The sequence below is a fragment of the Zootermopsis nevadensis genome, unplaced genomic scaffold (genome assembly GCF_977971745.1).
Source record: "Zootermopsis nevadensis isolate Lab colony 2312 unplaced genomic scaffold, Znev_1.0 Znev_ptg000021l, whole genome shotgun sequence".
Classification (NCBI taxonomy): Eukaryota; Metazoa; Arthropoda; class Insecta; order Blattodea; family Termopsidae; genus Zootermopsis; species Zootermopsis nevadensis.
The window spans coordinates 19,788,347-19,807,714 of NW_028259153.1; the positions used below are offsets into that span (position 1 = coordinate 19,788,347).

The 19,368-nt window shown below is 40.3% G+C and overlaps 1 protein-coding gene across 3 annotated transcripts in view; it reads left to right on the forward strand.

Moving 5' to 3' along the window:
* KrT95D (phosphofurin acidic cluster sorting protein KrT95D) overlaps positions 1 to 19,368 on the forward strand; it is a 77,500-nt gene that overhangs the window by 23,721 nt on the left and 34,411 nt on the right. For 2 of the 3 annotated variants that reach the window (XM_087353041.1, XM_022061455.2), the window contains exon 1: positions 17,970 to 18,102. The exons of the other annotated variant lie outside the window; for it this stretch is intronic. In XM_087353041.1, coding sequence (XP_087209167.1) covers positions 17,987 to 18,102 — 116 coding nt within the window. In that variant the 5' untranslated portion in view covers positions 17,970 to 17,986. Of the gene's footprint in view, positions 1 to 17,969; positions 18,103 to 19,368 lie in introns of those variants that run through there. 3 annotated transcript variants of the gene reach the window in all.

Sequence of the window (19,368 nt, forward strand, 5' to 3'; positions counted from 1 at the left end):
TTAAGAGTCCCGAAAATTACTGTAGATGAATCGACATCAAACTCTCAACCCAGCCTACTAACGTAAAGGATTCACGGGCCACACTTTGAAAATCATTTTTGTAAGTCGTGTTACGCAAAAACAGAGACTTGCCACCTGCGTCACTGCGCGTCTCCGCCCCTCCTCGTGCGCCTGTGTGAAACCTTTCACCCCAGTGCGATTACAAAGCATTTCGCCGCATTTCATATCAGGAAAAACCTTGCCTTTCTCCTTTGTCAGAAAAGTTCCGTGTTCACCTGTTTGTCTTTTTTCGCGTTATGATCCCATATTGCGGTGTGTTGAAAGAGTTTATTTAACGACCCTTTTCAGTAGATTAATCAGGTTGTCCAACATTTTTGTCTTCCATCGGGCCATGAATAATTTACCCGTTGGATCCAAGGGCCAAGAAACCCTCGTGACAATATTTTTTTTTGAAACCAATTGCCAGTTTTAAAAAAAATGATAATTTACCATATTATGTGCTTACACATAGACTGGACTGGAATGTTTACAAATTACTATGGAATTGGTTGTTCTAAATTTGGCTTTGAATCAGCTGTAAAACGTACATTAAACGATATGTGTGTCTTCGGAGTAAAGAAAATGAATGTGGTAGTTTATGTAACTATCAACAAATTAGCGAATGATTTTACTGCCCTGGTTACAAGTGGTCTTGGCCTGATGTGGCCAGTTTAGTAGCAGAAAAGGTTTTGGCCAATATTGTCATATTTTTTTTCAAGTAATTAAATGTTGGTATTCTCTTCTCAGACTTGGAGCCTCGTTTAATCAGAGTACATATTGTGGGTTGACTCCTTTTTGCGTAACATTATCCAAATTCTGTGTGTGTGTGTTAGAAATCACAAACATGGCGGATATGCGAATATTTTGAGTGATATTTCACAGCGTTATGATAGTGTAAATCTGTACTATGTAGTAATATATGTTCAGATAAATAGATATTTAAATTTTGTGATTATAAATTTATAATTCTTGCTGACCTCTCTGAAGGAGTGTGGGCTTACGTGTATATGTAAGAAGTTCTTCTGTAGCATTTCAGTGTCTGTTTCCACCTTCATTCAACTCTCCACCTTGTAATGCGAGGACGCGACATTGTTTGGCCCTGGGGACACAAGTTTCGAAACTAATCCTAACCTACTCTAACAACTATAAATTGGTGACGCAGGTGGCTGAAGGATTAGCTTCACGATGAGACATTTCGTTTAGTGTAGTGAGGATTGTCTACACCCTCCTTTAAACTCAGCACTTATAGTGTATATCAAATCTAAAACTTCTTGACGATGGTGATGAGTCAATTGAATAAAATTTTTGGATATTATCCATCGTCTAGTAAATATAAAACGTAAAACGACGTTTCGGAGATGGGACTAATCCCTATCTCCGGAGATAGGGATTAGCTATATCTAGTGGGCCCAACTGTGTAGGAACCTGAAGACGGAGATAGAGTCCCATCTCCGAAACGTCGTTTTACGTTTTATATTTACTAGACGATGGATAATATCCAAAAATTTTATTCAATTGACTTATAGTGTATGTCAATAGTTTACCTGCCTCTCTGTTTCTGTCTTCTTCATATTTTTCAGTTTGTATGTCTCTCTCTTCTGTTTCCTTTATTTTTCTTTCATCATTCTTCCCGTATTCCAACCTAATGTCTGGTTGTCTGTGTATCCACAAGGAAAGTCCTTGAATCAGTGTTGTTCCTGCCACAGTTCGAAAATATTTTGTGTCGTGCCTGAGTATAATGTGGCCGGAGAACAGTCATTTCGTATCGTAGGTTGTAACATGGCGCCGTCTGTCATCCGACGATAAAAATTGCTATCTGGAGATAATTACCATTCTGTGGAATCCATGTTAGCATGTGTCTTATTCTATACCTGTTGACGAAAAAGTCCATCCTTCGAAACATTGTGATTTATAAGAATTTTTGAAAACTTTTGTAACAGACAGTGGACAAATTCCGAAATATGTTTTGCCAGAGACATTTAGAGAGCAGCCATGAACATTGGACTGGCTGTACAGAGAGGCTCAAGGCGCAAAGATGTGAATGTCACTCAGTTGCAGCCACTCCCTGGCACACTGCCTGTTCAGTTGAATATTATGAAACCACGTGGTCGTCGTCGTCGTGTCTTGCGTGTTAATTCTTGGACAGGTCAATGTCCCATGTTACCAGGATGACTGGACAACCAGGAGGTCTCTGGTTTTGTATTCGGGGGACACCTGTTCGAATCACGGCTATCTTATGAGATATTTCTTCGTGATTGTCCTCAGTGTCTACAGACGAATTCCGGCATAGCACCTTTAAATAGGTCCTGGCCACCTTTTTTAATAACCGTACCTTCTGACCATCTGTGATGTTTCCATGTCATAGGCCCTGTGTAACGTATGTAGCTGTGATGTTGTTAAATAGCGACTTGTGACTTGATTCCACGTTGTGTTTGAACAATTTTGGAATTGCTTGTCGTTTTTGCTGTGGGGAAGGCGACAGTAAGCGTGTGTTCTTCGCAGAGGGTTTGGCAATCGCCCTGATGATGGAGGCAGCAAGGACATCTAAAACGTTGGTAAACTTCTATCAGACTACACGGCACAACAACCCAGAAGACAGCCATCTTCGGACTCACCGCCGTGGAAACGTCAAATTCTACGAAGTTATAACTGAAGGTCGGTTTCTTGTGACGGCAGCCGAGGGCCGCTGCATCAAGGTGTTGGTTCTGATCCTTACCAGTTTTGTCTTGGCGAGAGCGACGGCGAAAGACAGAATGAATAAGACATGAAGCTGGTCTGAACATCAGCAGCGCTGAAATGGCCGGGTGCCTCACGGTGAAAGAGTGTGTCATGTCTGCTTTAAACCGAGGCGGTGTGCAGTGAGTCATTACAAAAACATTTGAGGCTGCAGCAATACGTACGTACGTCTGTCTCCTGCAGCTGAACTGGGTCTTAGGAAACGAGCGACAATATTCAAATGCGGGTCGGATGTTACTCGACACAAAATTGAGAGACCAGGGAAGGTAATAAGAATCTTAACAACCATGGCATAGGGAGGATTAAAGCAACTTTGCTGTTTCGTAGTCTTTCTCGAAAATTTAACAAGCTTTGCTAGGTCCTCCTTTGTGTTTGCCTTAAGTGTGAATAATTTGTTTTTTTTCTGTATGACCAGAATAAACAGCGTTTTTGAAGCTTTATATTGTATCTCTGAGATAGTTTTTAAACATTGTTTACTTGGAACGCGACCAGATGTCGTCAGAGGAAAGGGGTTTAACTATGGATTTTCTTGGGTTCCCTCTGTACGTCCATAGCAAATGCCAGGACAGTGTTTGAAATGCAGTCACTACCGCTTTCTCCCATGCCCCTTCCAGTTCATTATTCATCAGTTGCCCATTTCTTTAGGCCACTAACAGTGTCTTTAAATGAACCACAAACTAAATCAGTTCCTTTCTATTAATTGAAAACCGTCACTTGGTTCCATTTTCCTCCGTGCGATATCCAAGAGAAGGCTGGGCTACAGCACGGTCCCTGGGCCAAAGAATGTAGCCCACTCTCCATTGAACAATTGCCAGTGTGTGCGACTTCCTGGCAGAAATAGGTTTTCCTGTTCTGGTTCCCCCAGTACTCGCAGTTTAAAGTTCTTGGGATTCTAAACTGGTTCATTTTTTTACGCGCCACAAGGTTGAATAAAAGTATTAGTTGAGGCCAGTGTGAGAAATTTCCCGCTAGACTACATGAAATTTTCTGATCTGAGCATCCCTGTTACCCTTTAACACAAGTGGTTGCTGAGCGGTGGGTGTCCTTGGTATTTCTTTGTCGATTGGAACCATTTGTGATTCAAAATTTGCATGTAAAACGTGTGTAAAATATCGGGGAGAATGCACCCCCCCTCCGCGATTTTTAGAAAAGGTACTTCCCCTTATCTTCCATCCGTAACCTTGTGCTGTTTCACTCGCAACGTTATCGTACTTGACGTGTGGAAGAAGTACAGGGCAACTTCGCTGACGCCTACGTTCTCGGTAGTTGATGATGGAAACCCATGGCGAAGTAGGAACGTTTGTTTTCTGTAACGAAGGTTTCAGTTCCGTCTATAATCAATTGACACTAAACGCTCCTTATTTTTTGACACGTGACAGCGCCAGAAATGCCTCAGTAGAATCTCTTAAATGTTTCACATCGTGAACGGGATTCTGTCGGACTACGTGGAAACTTTTGCTGACGTGTAATATATTTGTGTACTATTCTAAGATTCAAACGAGACGGCTGTTGGACAGTTTTCATATTTCTAGTGGCTTTCATTACTGATTTAATTATGGAGAAAATCCATGTACTTTACTCGGTTTGCCAGGGGCTCAGACGTCAGATGTAACACAGACAATCTAGAGCAGTGGTATTCAATCTGGGGTACGCGTACCCCCGGGGGTACGTGAAATTTAAAAAAAACATATATTATTTTATGATAAACACTGAATAATCAGTAATGTAATTGATTTAATTTATTTTAGATGTAGATTATATACTACGTATAACTTGAATTATACACCAACGACTTTGGGGGTACAAAGTTGAGGAGAAATTATATCTGGGGGTACGCGAAGATATCTTAGGGGGTACGTGAAATTTAAATATATATATATATTATTTTATGAAAAACACTGAATAATCAGTGATGTAATTTATTTAATTTATTTTAAATGTATATTATATACTATGTATAACTTGAATTATACGCCAACAACTTTTGGGGTACAAAGTTGAGGAGAAATTATATCTGGGGGTACGCGAAGAAATCTTAGGGGGTACGTGAAATTTAAAAAAAACATGTACATTATTTTATGATTAACACTGAATAATCAGTAATGTAATTGATTTAATTTATTTTAGATGTAGATTGTATACTATATATAACTTGAATTATACACCAACAACTTTGGGGGTACAAAGTTGAAGGGAAATTATATCTGGGGGTACGCGAACAAAAAAGGTTGAATACCACTGGTCTAGAGAAGTATCTTTCTGAGTGTTCGGATATTTTGTCAGAGTTGCTGAGAACGCTGGCAGGTAAACGACGTTGCTAGGTTGCGAACCACTCTGTAGATGAATGTAATAATATCAGACTCATGACGGTGAAGTTCAGGTCATGGAGTGACCAACCGTCCATCATGTTCGAATCTTGGTATAGCAGTTTCTGCATCACATGAACGTGTTAAACTACCTCACGTTTATTCATCTGTTTGTGTTTGCTGTGGAGAAATTACAATTCTCATCTCATCTTCGCTTCCGATGTAAGCTGCATAGTTCGCTGTCAGTTGGAAGCCTCCTGTGACAGACATTGCTTTTCTTTACACGTCCCGTGAAGATAGTCTCTGACGTGATGTGTTTATTACTTAAAGTCTCTTCTTGCTACCGAAAAATACTTTATCTTGCAGAACAAGCGGGAAACTCTTGTCATAAAACGGCAACTTTACAGCTTCTCCTCTACAGATCCGTTAGAATACCGAGAGGTTACTCGCAGTGCCACAGAAGGAATGTTTTCGAATCCATCGTCTCTTTTGTTGTTCTTGTATCTTCGTTTTTGTATCATACATACGCAGTTCATGAAGTCAAAACCTTTTCCTGGTTTTTGTTCTGAAGTTTAATCCTGATAATGGCAAGAGCTGTGTGATCGGCGATATAAATATTTTCCGAGGTATATAAGAAAGAATGAACCGAGTTTTTATGTCGATGATCATTTCATGATTAATTTTAATGTTAGGTTGAATAGGCCTGCGTGCCTAATGCACCGTGTAAATGTCATTGACGTAGTCTTTATTAAATATTTCTTGTGTCCTTGTCTTTTGCGAATTCTTTCATTTCATTTGTGTGGCTTCTCTGTGGTAAGGAAACCATTTTGATTTACATAAATTGTCCGTCGGGGGTCTGCAGTGGCCGCGCGGTCTGAGGCGTGGGCCTTCTGCCGCTTGGTCGCTGGGACCGTGGGTTCGAATCCCACTGAAGCCATGGATGTTGTGTTGTGCTGTAATGTGTACAGGTAGAGGCCTTGCGACGGGCCGATCCCTCATCCAAGGAGTCCTACCGAATGTCTATAGATCGAGCCAACGAAAAGTTGGGACCCGCAGTGCTCAGGAACTTGAAGAACGGGTCGTTCCCAGTATTCCCGGTAAATTGTCTCTCAACCGAAAACAAAAATTTTACTGTCTATGTATCACCCTTTTAACCCTTTAAAAGACTATTTTATATAATAAATTAATTAAACTGATGGTTGGTGCATTCAACACATTGAGTAGTTTTTACGAGCGATCGATCTATGAAGCTATCGATCTGCCCGGAGGGGAATAGCGAAGCTAGTGGCAGGTTGCATTGAGTTTGAATTACTGTGCGAGGGCGGGTGGTGAACAATATTGCTGCTGGAAGGCACTCATTTACCACAATTTTGCATTGTGGTGGACATGGCATATCTCTGTTTGGCAGCTGAACGATCATGTTCAATATCCGACTGACTAGTTAGGCCGAACTGGGAATTACCTGATCGGAAACCAAGGTATAACTGTGGTGACAATATTAAAATTTCCTGCAGCGTTTGCATAGTGTTTTATTCAAGTAGTCATTGTATACATCGTATGACAGGCGGATTGCGAGATTGACAAATAAAGGCCTGCATTTACCAACACCCAGTAAAACTGGGGACTGGGTGGTTAAACTGTGGCCATTGGGCTGCTCTCTGCACGCAGCCTTTTCAGTAATATTGATGCTTTATTAAAATAAATATAAAAAATAACGAAGATCTTTATAATTTTTACCCTCTGTGTTACTCGTTAAATCTGGAATGATGAGATAGTCGATACGTGTTACACGCAGGAGACCTAGGTATAGATGGAGAGGTAATATTAAAATTTTTATCGTACTTTGAAAAGAATTCAAAAGGCCCAGAATGGGGGCCAGTGGCGAACATTTGTGGGCACATGGAAACGTTTTTCCAACTCCTTTAGAGCAAGGAATTTTTTATCGGCTCAGCAACTCTCTAGAACAGTGGTATTCAACCTGGGGTACGAGAAGACATCTTAGGGGGTACGTGAAATTGAGAAAAAACATATATTATTTTATGATAAACACTGAATAATCAGTAATGTAATTTATTTAATTTATTTTATATGTAGATTATATACTATGTATAGCTTGAATTATACACCAACAAAGTTGAAGAGAAATTCTATCTGGGGGTACGCGAAGACTTCTTAGGGGGTACGTGAAAATTAAAAGAAAAATTATTTTATGATAAACACTGAATAATCAGTAATGTAATTTATTTAATTTATTTTAGATGTAGATTATATACTATGTATAACTTGAATTATACACCAACAACTTTGGGGGTACGAAGTTGAAGAGAAATTATATCTGGGGGTACGCGAACAAACAAGGTTGAATACCACTGGTCTAGATGACGCCCCACATCAGACTTATTAAGTTATTAAAACATACACGAATATTTCCGGTGTTTTTACAGTATCTTATGAATCTGAATTTTCAGGAAAATAATGACCTGAAATATGTGTAAAATTATTAACTTAATTTTTATAATCATCCGATAAACGAATACTGAGTAATTTATTCAACTGTGTTTACAGACGCTACAAAACTGCATTCAAATAACAAATCATTTGGTATGCAGCGTTAAATTAAATGTCAGCGGAAGTCATTACCACACTTTCTTTGGAAGTGTGTCGTGGTTCCATCAGAAATCCGATCTTGTACCAGTTTTCTTCAGAATCCATCGAAGTCAAGTTCTTACTCGCTGACAGGTGACCACTTTGTGGTGAAGAGGCCGGAGAAAAACAGTAATTCTTGACATGCGCGTCACGTACATCTAATTTGTTTCATAATCAGGTGTGTAAACGGGTGCAATTAGCTAGGTTTTGTTTATGCAAACAAACAGAGCTGCACCTCACTGTTTTCCTAGTTGTGTTACTGAGTTTGCTTCCCCGGTCGCAGCCATTTTGTGTCAATGCATCGCGTTCATGAAGTTGTTCACGTGGTCCCGTAGATTCTGGTTTGATCTTAACAGTATTGACTTCTGTACCAGGATCAGCCATATTTCCTTGAATGAACCCCCCCCCCCCAAAAAAAAAAAAATAACTTTTCTTTTTAACAAATTGCTTGGATAATATAGTTGCGTCATATTGTGAAACCATATATTAATTAATTATTCGGTTTTGGTCCGTCTAATCACAATTCAAATTTAAAATTTAATATTTACAATTAAGATAATTAAAATATCATTTGATGTTCCTCATCGAACAATCGATTTACATTTGGAACATATTTTTACAACATGTTTCGGTTTCTATATAAACCATCTTCAGGTGTAAAAGTTAAAATTATAAACTTAAAACCTAATTACAATTTCTGGAAGTAAACATCACCAAAAGTTGCATATCAGAAATTGTAATTAGGTTTTAAGTTTATAATTTTAACTTTTACACCTGAAGATGGTTTATATAGAAACCGAAACATGTTGTAAAAATATGTTCCAAATGTAAATCGATTGTTCGATGAGGAACATCGAATGATATTTTAATTATCTTAATTGTAAATATTAAATTTTAAGTTTGAATTGTGATTAGACGGACCAAAACCGAATAATTAATTAAATTGCTTGGTTTAAAGTCGTCCTATGGAGGCTGTATTTGTCATTAATTCCGAATGTTTAATTTCTGAAATTACGTAATGGTTTTTTATTAAATTTGGTACTGAGTGCTCCAAGACGTGACCTCAATGGGTCTGAAGTTTATCATACCAACCGCGATTAATTTTAACAGGGTACTTGGTAAATGATACATAACTTGAGAATAGGTAATTTAAATTTAATTGTTATTGTTTGAATTATGGGTTTTAATTCTATGTAAACGTGTTGGAATTGTCGGTAACTCTTAACCTTTTCTTATGTATTATAATCGATAAGAATAACTTAACATCTGATTCGATTTCCAGCTGATTCCGACGAATAGGTATGGACATGTAAATTTCTTCCTGGGTTCGTTCAAATAGTGGACGTGTACGATTCATACTTTTTTTTTAATAAAGTGTGTTTCCGAAAGTTCAAAGGATAGGCAACATGACACAGGACCAAGGTAAAGAGTGTCAGGTTTTGTGGGGTTGAAACAGTGACACAAAGCAGCGAACCACGATACTGCCCCGTGGTCACGACACTGGACAGCAGAATCCTTTGTACTAAACAGTACAGGAACTTTTGCTTAATAATTGTATATTGCAGCAGCGAGCTTAGGGATGTGCGGCATTTTGACATTTTTGTGTACACCTTCGTCGCTGAGACAACATTATTTGCAAAACAATGAAATGAAGGTGGTTTAAGAGTTAATTGATTCTTCAAATTACATTCTGTATTCTTTGCCTTGGTCTCCCGAGTCTCTGACAATTTTCTGTAGAAAATTTCGCAATGAGAAGCTCCACAATTTGTACTATTACCAGTTTGTATTAGGTTCAATTGAATAAAAATTTTCTTGGATATTATCCATCGTCTAGTAAATATAAAACGTAAAACGACGTTTCGGAGAGCTAATCCCTATCTAGGGATTAGCTCTATCTAGTGGGCCCAACTGTGTAGGAACCTGAAGACGGAGATAGAGTCCCATCTCCGAAACGTCGTTTTTACGTTTTATATTTACTAGACGATGGATAATAGATAGGGATTAGCTCTATCTAGTGGGCCCAACTGTGTAGGAACCTGAAGACGGAGATAGAGTCCCATCTCCGAAACGTCGTTTTACGTTTTGTATTTACTAGACGATGGATAATAGATAGGGATTAGCTCCATCTAGTGGGCCCAACTGAGTAGGAACCTGAAGACGGAGATAGAGCCCCATCTCCGAAACGTCGTTTTACGTTTTGTATTTACTAGACGATGGATAATAGATAGGGGTTAGCTCTATCTAGTGGGCCCAACTGTGTAGGAACCTGAAGACGGAGATAGAGTCCCATCTCCGAAACGTCGTTTTACGTTTTATATTTACTAGACGATGGATAATATCCAAGGAAATTTTTATTCAATTGACTCTTCACCATCGTCAAGAAGTTTTAGATCTTGTATTAGGTTGGTCAACTCCTGTTGGAGGCGATTGGCAGGGTATATAGCATGCATAAGGAAATTAAAAATAAATACAAAACTTTTTTAGTTGGGTCATCTGTAGAGAGGAAACCATTTTGGAGACCGAGACCTACGTAAGATAATAATATTAAAATTTGTCTTATATAAATAGGATGTTTGAACTGAATGTACTGGGTTGAGGGTAGAATTTACTGTAATCACTGTAATGAGCCTTGAGTTTCGAGAAAGGCGGCGGATTTATGGAGAAGTTTCTCAGCTTGTGGAGAAGGACTCTGCGCTATGGAGTTAGTTAGTTTGTTTGTTTGTTACTTTACTTAATACTTCGTTATAATCGCGCAGATGGACGTCACTTGATGCTACACCCGCGGCTGGAGAATTTCTTGAACGTGCGGTCCACAAAAAGAAGTTTAGTTTTTTTACCGATAGGGCTCTTGTTTTTTTACGTAACTTTCAAGTAAAAAGGAACTTGGTTGAGCTTGTTGAAAGCCAACAGACACAGACGTTGCAATCAATCAACCGCAGTCCGTCTACCCTGCTCACCCCTCTGCAGTTCCTGGATTAGGAGACCTATCGATTTGGGGCAGGGATAGGTAAAGTGCGGCCCTTCACGATGTTTGATAACAATATCACGTCTTGCGAAGTCGGTAATTGCTCAGCTGTTCAAGAAATTTGCTAATTTTTTATGGAACCAGAAGGTTCAATACCGCGTTCACACGAGACCACAGTTGAACCCAGTCCACGCACACCTTGAAAGCCTATTTTTTAATGTTCGTTTTAATATTATCCACCGGCCTTCGCCGTTCCAAATGTTCTCTTCTCTTGACGTCTGATACCGCTAGAGGACTTCATTGACGCCAGTAAGCATACATGTTGCATCAGATGAAGACTGTCTTGTGGGATGTTGCGCCGCGTTGTCTGGTAGTTTACGGACGTTTCAGAAGTTCTTGCTGCCTCCCACATCATTTGTAATTATTTCGGAGATAGTATCTGTGAAACGTCGGTGAACGTCTACCAGACTTCGCTGATTTAGCCCTTAGACTTCCAAGGCCCTTGGAGGTCTGGAGGATTGTGTCGTGCAGGATGGTAGATATTGACCGAGGTGCCATCTTCAGGACGATAAGTAAGCCGCGCGCTAAAAAGTTGTTTCAGATATGGGGAAGACGGAAGACAGTCATCTTCAATAGTACGCTGTCCAAGAAGGTTTCCGCTGTGCAGAGTTCGACATGCATGTACGTTGTGAGACATTAAGGTCGTATTTTCGCTGTGTCGTCGCGTGGAAAATGCGATTAACATTGTTATCTGTTGGAAAATACTTGCCGCCGCGTACAAATAAATGTTGTAAAGAGGAACACGATGCTCCTGCCGCAAACTGATAGGTCTTGTATCCCACTTAACACAAAGAGAAGCGAAATGCTCTGTGGGGGAGAGTTTCCATGGCAACAAAGTAAATCCAAAGAATCTTTTATCGTCCTGCCACGCCCTAAGAGTACTTTCGTATGTGGTTTGTGGATTCAGCACAAAAACTGATCTTCGTGACGATAGACATCTTCGAAAGTGCATCCCGCACTGTGATTTATATTTTTTTATTGGAAATTTTGAAATTTCGGTATCGATGTTATTTGCGTACAGAAGGACTGACAGGAACGCAAATTAATACTTACACGTTGCTCGAATAGCGCTAAAACGGAAATAAATAAATTGAGAAGTTCAAAAATTTCACTACTGTTCGTGTTTGTTGTTGCCTTCTTGAGCCGTGTCGCGTAAAAGTGATCAGATTTTGTAAGTGCTTCAGAGTCGATGTCACTTTGTCCCTGAAGAAGGAGACAGGAAGTTAGTTTGAAACGTTCGCGATGTCTGCAGCTTGGACGCGAACTGCTGCGGTCTTATTAATAGCGCGCTCATTTCTCTTTGACGCGACTTACATTTCCCAGCTTATTCATATTTGAGGACCTCTTTCCAATTACCGGGCGATGTTCTTCATGAACTCATTCATCCGGATAAGAGGCTGCGTACTCGAGATGCAGTAGTTATTTCAGCATGGTGATGCAAATTAATCTTCTCTTCAAAGATTTGCTCTCTTTTTACTACATAGTGGAATGTTTACTTAAGGAGTCGCTACGCGAGGCTTGTATGAATTTTCCGTCTATGTAAAATGGCGGTTCAGAAGGTAACAAGTTTGGAGAGTCAAGAAATATTTCAACTTGTTTGATGTTTCATTTCTCTCTCGTGTGGTCTGACTCTGATCATGAAGAGCTTCTGTTGTTTTTACAATAGCATTGCGGGATCTCTGCCTCGAGACTGATTATCATGACGTTTTCGCGGTTTTTCTGAGTCGCTCCAGGCAACTGCAGGGATAATATCGTAAATCAGGCGATATCACTTCCTTCCGTATTGGTTCGAATTTATTATTTATTAATCATTATGTGACACCGTGTAGTATTAAATATAACGTCGTTAAATAGTCATAAATTAACGCCCTAAGACAGCATTGCTCATATAAACATTTATCCGTGTGTTTTCTGAACAAAAGTTTTGTTGTATCCTCGGTTAGCCTTAAACAACGTTTTGATATTAAGAAATAGCCCTGTACTGTGAGAAATAAGGAATCGTATAATTTGGTCTACATCGGGCAAGGTAAAATAGGATTTTGCATAGAGTCTGAAATGATTTTATAGAGATAACCGTCAATCGTGTCTGAGAACAAATTAGCTTAATAATTTATAATTATTCATTGAATTGTCAACTATACTGTACTGTCTTTAGCATGAGTAAGCTTTGGAAAATGGTTAAATATGCAGGCCTAATGTTTTATAATGAATTATTTTGTATTTTGTTGTTTAAAAAACTATTTCGTCTTCTGGAATCCTTCCCCTGGATTTCTATAAGTTATTGTGCAGACACGTAAGCCCCTCTTGCTCGAATACAAATATCCATTTAAAGAAGGGAGGATGTTACATGAAAAATATGAATCATATGAACGAAGAATAGGCACTTGAAAAACGAGGATGCCTCACTCTTTTCACCAGCTTCTCTGTTCTCCGAGGAGTTACTTTCGGTGTTCTGCGTGTATGGAGTGCTGTCAGCGTCGATATATCGTTATATCTAGGAATTCTGACTTTTATAACTAAAAAATTCTTTCTTTCGTCACCCCTCCAAAGCATTTAATTTAAGTCCAGTTCTAATTATCGCAAATGATTTCACTGGTAAAGTGTTTAAAATTATCCGCCCATCTGGTTCTAGGTCCCCCAAGTGGTCATCTTCCCTAAGGTTTTGAGATCAAAATGTATATTTCCGGAAGCTTTCCTTATGCCCTGCACATCGTGTCCTTCATTTGTTTCCCTACAGTTCTGGACTGACGTTACAAATAATGAAACAGGTTCCTGTTTTGGTTATCCACTAGTTTAAGACAGTCGATATCGCTTGTACTTACACAGATCGACTAACTTTCTTTTTAAACCATTGACGATTACCACATGCAAATTAAAGATATGACAAGAATATGAAATGTTAAAATTATATTGGTTAACCGTAGTTTATTCTGTAGTGAGTGGAAATTAGTTTGTGTGTAATCCATGCAATCTCGACAGAGATATTGAAGGATTTGAAGGAAATTGGGAACGTTTTTCGTCATAATTTTTTTTCAATTGAAAGCTGCTGTGTCTGTCAGAACTACAGCCATAGAATTTGTACTGCTATAGAAATAACGATAAACCCCCAACTTCATTATCAGGTCGTAATATGCGTATGAATATGAAGTTTTCAAAGTTATAATTAATAATGTCATTTGCAGAAATCGGCGATACAAGAAAAATTAATTACATGTGCTGTGGTCCATTAGACCCCAGTGAGAATTCTGTATCTCTCATAACAAATCATATCCACTCAGCAACATACAGCTAATGAGAGTGCGTAGTGCAGTAGCATGTTATTGTAGCAGTAATTTAATATGCAACGTTATATGAATAAAGTCTGAACGTATTCCGAGTTGAACCGCGTGTGTGTATTATAATTTGTTTGACCGTTTGGACATGAGTATTCACTTTGCCGGCAGAGTTATTGATTGGTTTCGGATCGTCTGCATTAATGCGTCTATTGACCGTGAGGGAACGGGGGGAGGTACCCGAGATTTTGTTATTTTGTTTGGCCTTTGTAGGTTTAATCGTCGGCCAACATGCTGTCTACCATATTGCATTCAAAAGTAAAAGCAGTCTGTTCTTTCCTTGTGTTCTATTGTCCCATCCTGTTATTCTTCTCCTTTTATTATTTCGTTTTTTCTTTGTTCTCTCTCTCTCTCTCTCTCACTCGCTTCCTGGAGCTCCTTTCGTCCACTAGGTCTAGCCGATCACAAAGTCTTTTATCGAACGTCGCGGTTGAGTGGTTAGTCCTTCTTCCTATTCTGGATTTCCCAGGTTCATATCTAGGCCCGGAGACCACCACTGAGGTTCTTCGTAGTTTTCTTCAATCTGTCCAGGCAGATGCTTGTATATTGTCTCAAATTGCATTACCCGTTCTTTGGACATCCTTGTAAATCTATTATGCATCGGTCATTCCGTCGTTAGACGCTGTGTAGTCTGGCCTACTAAAAACGTCTTTCAATAAAACACGATAGAGGAGAGAGTGCTTCACAAGACAAGGCAGTAAAAGAGCAGAATTTGAATCCAAGAAAGCTGTGTTTGAGTTGTCCAAGGCCTTGGCTACACTTGAAAGATGGGTCCGACGTCCTGTTTATTTGTTCTTCGTGACAAACAGTCTCCATTCTTGAGGAATTTCTTGCCAGTAACCCACGTCCTTTGCAGAGTTTTATTTTTGGTAATTTTCTCCGTTACGTAGCCTTTATGATGGCGAAAGCGAGGTGGAAATCTAGTCAAAAAACGACAGCGAGTTGCAAACGTGTGCGTATTAACTACGCCATGTCATGTTTGAATTGGTCTGAGGGTGGTAAATAAATTGAAGTGACCCGGGAAATGATCGAGTGTTAATGTCGTGTTAATACGGTGATGAAACTTTGAGATTCATAAAATCAGGGAGTATTTTGACCATCTGAGCAACTGTAGCTCAGAGATGTTAGTTGAATGAGCATATCTGTGATGATCCGTGTGTCCGGAAGAGTGGTGCCGCCGACTGCTTGGTTTCCGGGGTCGTTGAGATTCAAGCAGGCGGGCTGGCTGCAGCTCTAGCTGCTCCAGGCTGGCTCCCCCAGCTTCCCTCCCGCGGGAATATTGATTTCGAAATAACTTAAAAGTCTTGCAGTGCCTAGGAGTGGGCTGCGTCAGGCTAACATTGACACATTGGGGGGTCGCCTCCCCTAAGAACCCTTCCACGAACTTGGAATGCTGCTTCAGAGTTGTACGAGACATTTCTGGCAGCTATCTCTTTTAATTAGTGCCCTTCTTCAGAAGTTGGTATTTCTGCATTAATATGTCTGCTTTTGGGAAAGACGAAGCTGTGATGGCCATCGTCGTATTCAGATTAATGCGTATTTCAAGACGGTCTTGAAAACGTCGATAACAGTTTAGGACTTTATTGCCTGGTTAATTATTAAAACGTTATCTGTATAAAGATAGTCTGTCGGTGTTAATGAAGTTGGTAATTTAAGAAGCTTTTAATTACAGAACCTTTATCTCGAGTCCGTTCGCCTCGAATTTTCTTCGAAATAGTTCTGCCGGTCCCGGAACTGAAAATAATTTCACTCCGCTGTTCAGCTAACAACGCGAAGAGTTCATGTCACCGTCTTTGTGTACCACTGGGGGTGGGGGGGTGGGGTTATACTGGGTGAAAGGAAGGGGCAAATTAGATTGATTACAGATTTATGAAACTCGCGGTGGATACTACGCTTTTGCGTGTGGCGCCAGAGGGACTGTTTTCAGGGTGACTGGGGTCGTGAGGGAGTGTTGTCGTGTTGGACCTGGACAACAGATGATTATTGAACTGTGTGCCATTCTACACTAGCGGTAATATGCTTCCAGGTTAATCTTTCGTTGGGTTGTCGTGTGCTTTAATTTTTAGTCGGTATCAGTCGAATACGAGCAGGACTGTCTGAAGGCAGTAAAAACTGGGTTTCGGGGCGAACGACAGGGATTAGATTCTTGGCAAAGACGAGAATATAGAATTTTTTATTTTCCGTGACATTCAAATCGGTTCTTGGGCCCACACAGGATCGTATTTAATGAATACCAGGGCCTCTGTCCTTGGGGCAAGGCGGCTGGGACGTGAAGGTGACAGCTCACCTCCATCTAATGCCGAGGAGGTGCATGGTGCTTAATTAAGCTCTGGGACAAGTTTATCTTTGTAAGGCCAACCTAAATCGTACTTTTCTTTGATCTCAAATAACACACGAAAGGTTCATCCTACAAAACACTGGCTGTGTGTCATAAAAATATATTTATATTCTTTAAATATACGTATTTATTTGTTTTGACGTGTTTTGTAACTGAATATAAGGACATTTTATTTTGTTTCTGTACAGTATAATGTGCCTTTGGGGAATCATTTTGTATTTGTAATAAATGAACATCAAAGTCATTGACATGCGAGAATAATCAAATTACAAAAGATGTGTTTAGAAAATGGAAATACACTTTCGTGCTCTTGGGACTGTTTCTGAGGCAAACGTAGTTTGTGGTAGTTCTATTCTTAACTTCTATTTCCAGAAACGAACTTCCAGTACTTCCAAAGTATTGATAGATTGTACCTTTGTAGTTTATGAAAGTGAAGATTACGTCAAAGAGAAACATGACGAGGTGTATCCTCTTGTGTTGTTTGGTAGGTTTATCGATCTTCTGTTGCGTCTCGAAGCGTGCCAGAAATATCGCGGAACCTTGATGAACGATTTGAAGCCGAAGCCCGCCTAAATATTTGAGCATTCTCTCCGTATCTAAAAGTAAACACAATATCCAAAGCCGATAATATCTGCATTTAGTGTCAGCGTTAATAACTCTGGAGTTTTATCTACGGCTTCATTGCGTGTTGGTTAGGTTAGGTTAGGTTAGGTTAGGTTAGGTTAACTCTGCCTTTGCTCTGTGTACTGGATGAAGTCTGAAGAGGCATCTCACCACCGTCATGGCGTGAATGTGATGTCGATTTTTCGGATTTGTAATGGTAATGTTTGTTCGCTAATACAGTAAACCCATGGCGAGAAGAAACCAAAGTTCAAATATTGCTGCTGTAAATGGTAGACCGTGAAACTGATCCCTTTTTTATCCCTCCGTTGTTGATGAGTTATTTAAAGCAGAACTCCCCAAACCGTTACGTTTAAATATGCGCTTACAGGAGAACCTCGGGTCTGTCCTGTGTCTTCGGTTGGTTTGGCGTTGGGATGTGTATTCGGAAAGTATTGTGTCCCGTTCTTGGACTATTTTCCAGATCGACGCTTTTCGTAGGTTTATCAGTCTCTGGGCGAATTTCGTGGTGGTACCTTGAAGCATGATCACTCATGATCATCATACTTACATTTCAATGGACATTATCTGACTGATGATAGTGAATGGCGAATTCGAATGATTGTGTGCTGAATCCGTGCTTCCATCTTCAGGTATCTGTTGGGCCCCCTGGTAGAGGTGTCCTCCGACCTGAGGCCTGTCAGCATAGCCTGTACTGTTTTGAAGCGGATTCCTCAGAACACGAGGTCGCCGTCGCAGGGGGGGTGGTTGTACATTTTTGTCAGCCTGTAGGCGTTGTGTATGCAACATGCAAGCGCCGTGCCGTGCCGTGAAGTAGGTTAAATTCGATCGGTGGACGTCTTTATAGCAGGTGACGTGGTTTCCGTCAGTTGTCGAGTGCGGGGGGCAGTGGACAGCAAGCAGGCCTGGGTGTGTATGTTCCTTGAGTAAGCACTTAATTACGATGTTCTGGCAACACCGAGTCAACAGCTCTCCGCGACGCTCCCAGCAGGACGTCGCCGATGACGGAGAGAGTCCGGAAGAATCCGTCGCTTCTGGCGGATACAGAACTCAGATGAGGTCAGATGATCGCCTACTATCTCATTGAGGAGTAAAGGAGGTTTCGCTTGATTTTTGGCTTATTTAACAGCACCGTTTCAATTATAAGGCTACTGAGAACAGAGCTGTATAGTGTGGTTCAAAAAGTAGATTGACTTTCGGGTTAGTTAACTTTGTTGATTCGTCTGTATGGCGGTAGAATGAGATTGAAAGATGAGGGGATTTGGAAGAAGGCGTTTGTTGTCTGTTTGAAAGCATTGCCACAACATTGTGTTGGAGAGTCTGGAGAAAAACATGGTATTGCGTTCAAGCTGTCTGAACAAGAGTGCAAAGGTTGTAGAGGTGATAATCTCGTGTTCATAATCATAGGAAGTGATTTGAGAATTTGAACGAATTCGGGAAACAGTGAAAAAGTCGTCTTGGTGGGAAAATATTTCTGAGTGCAAATCTTATTTTGGATGTACTGTAAAAAAGTACCGACAATATTCAAAGTGTGTTAGCATGAAAAGTAGGCGGAATTGTTCGTGTGTTCTCATCTGCAATGGCGCAGGATATTACGACATATTGAAATATGATGATGAATGCAGAATGGAATCCGCAGGTTCAGCATATCAGCTTTGTTTTTCAAAGCTACAAAACAATAGAAACTCCGAAGTACGGAGATCTACGCATAATTTTACGTCACGAACATTAGCAATGCGTATATGCCGAGTCCTTGACGTTTGACTTTGAGGTTGTGAAATGTTCATATTGTGCTGGTGGCTGGCTCGCTACTCTGTTTCTACATTTGGAACCAGACAGGCGTTTTTGAGGAGCCCAGACGCCTGCTGTGGGTGTATGCCTTCAACACTATGAAGTTTAGGAATAATGCAGATGTACAGAGTGTTTATTATTATTATTATTAGTGTTCTGTCTGACGACAGGTCCGTTTCCTCGGCAGATGATTCAGAAGTGGTTTGCCATTGCCTTCTTCTGTGTGTGAATGGAGTAATTGTTGGGATGCCACGGAGGAAAACTCCGTGTTGCCTAGACCACGGCCTTGCCCAACACAAGTTATAAATTCGGGCACCGCCGGGAATCGAACCCGAGACCCCAGGATTACAAGGCCAGCGTTCTAACCGCTAGACCACCTCATCTTATTATTATTTAGTGTTCTGTCTGACGACAGGTCCATATGAACAGGATCCTTCCATCCTTTTCTCGGACTGGGACCTGTTCGTATACGTTCTTGGCAGATGATCCAGAAGTGGTTTGCCATTGCCTTCTTCTGTGTGTGAATGGAGTAAT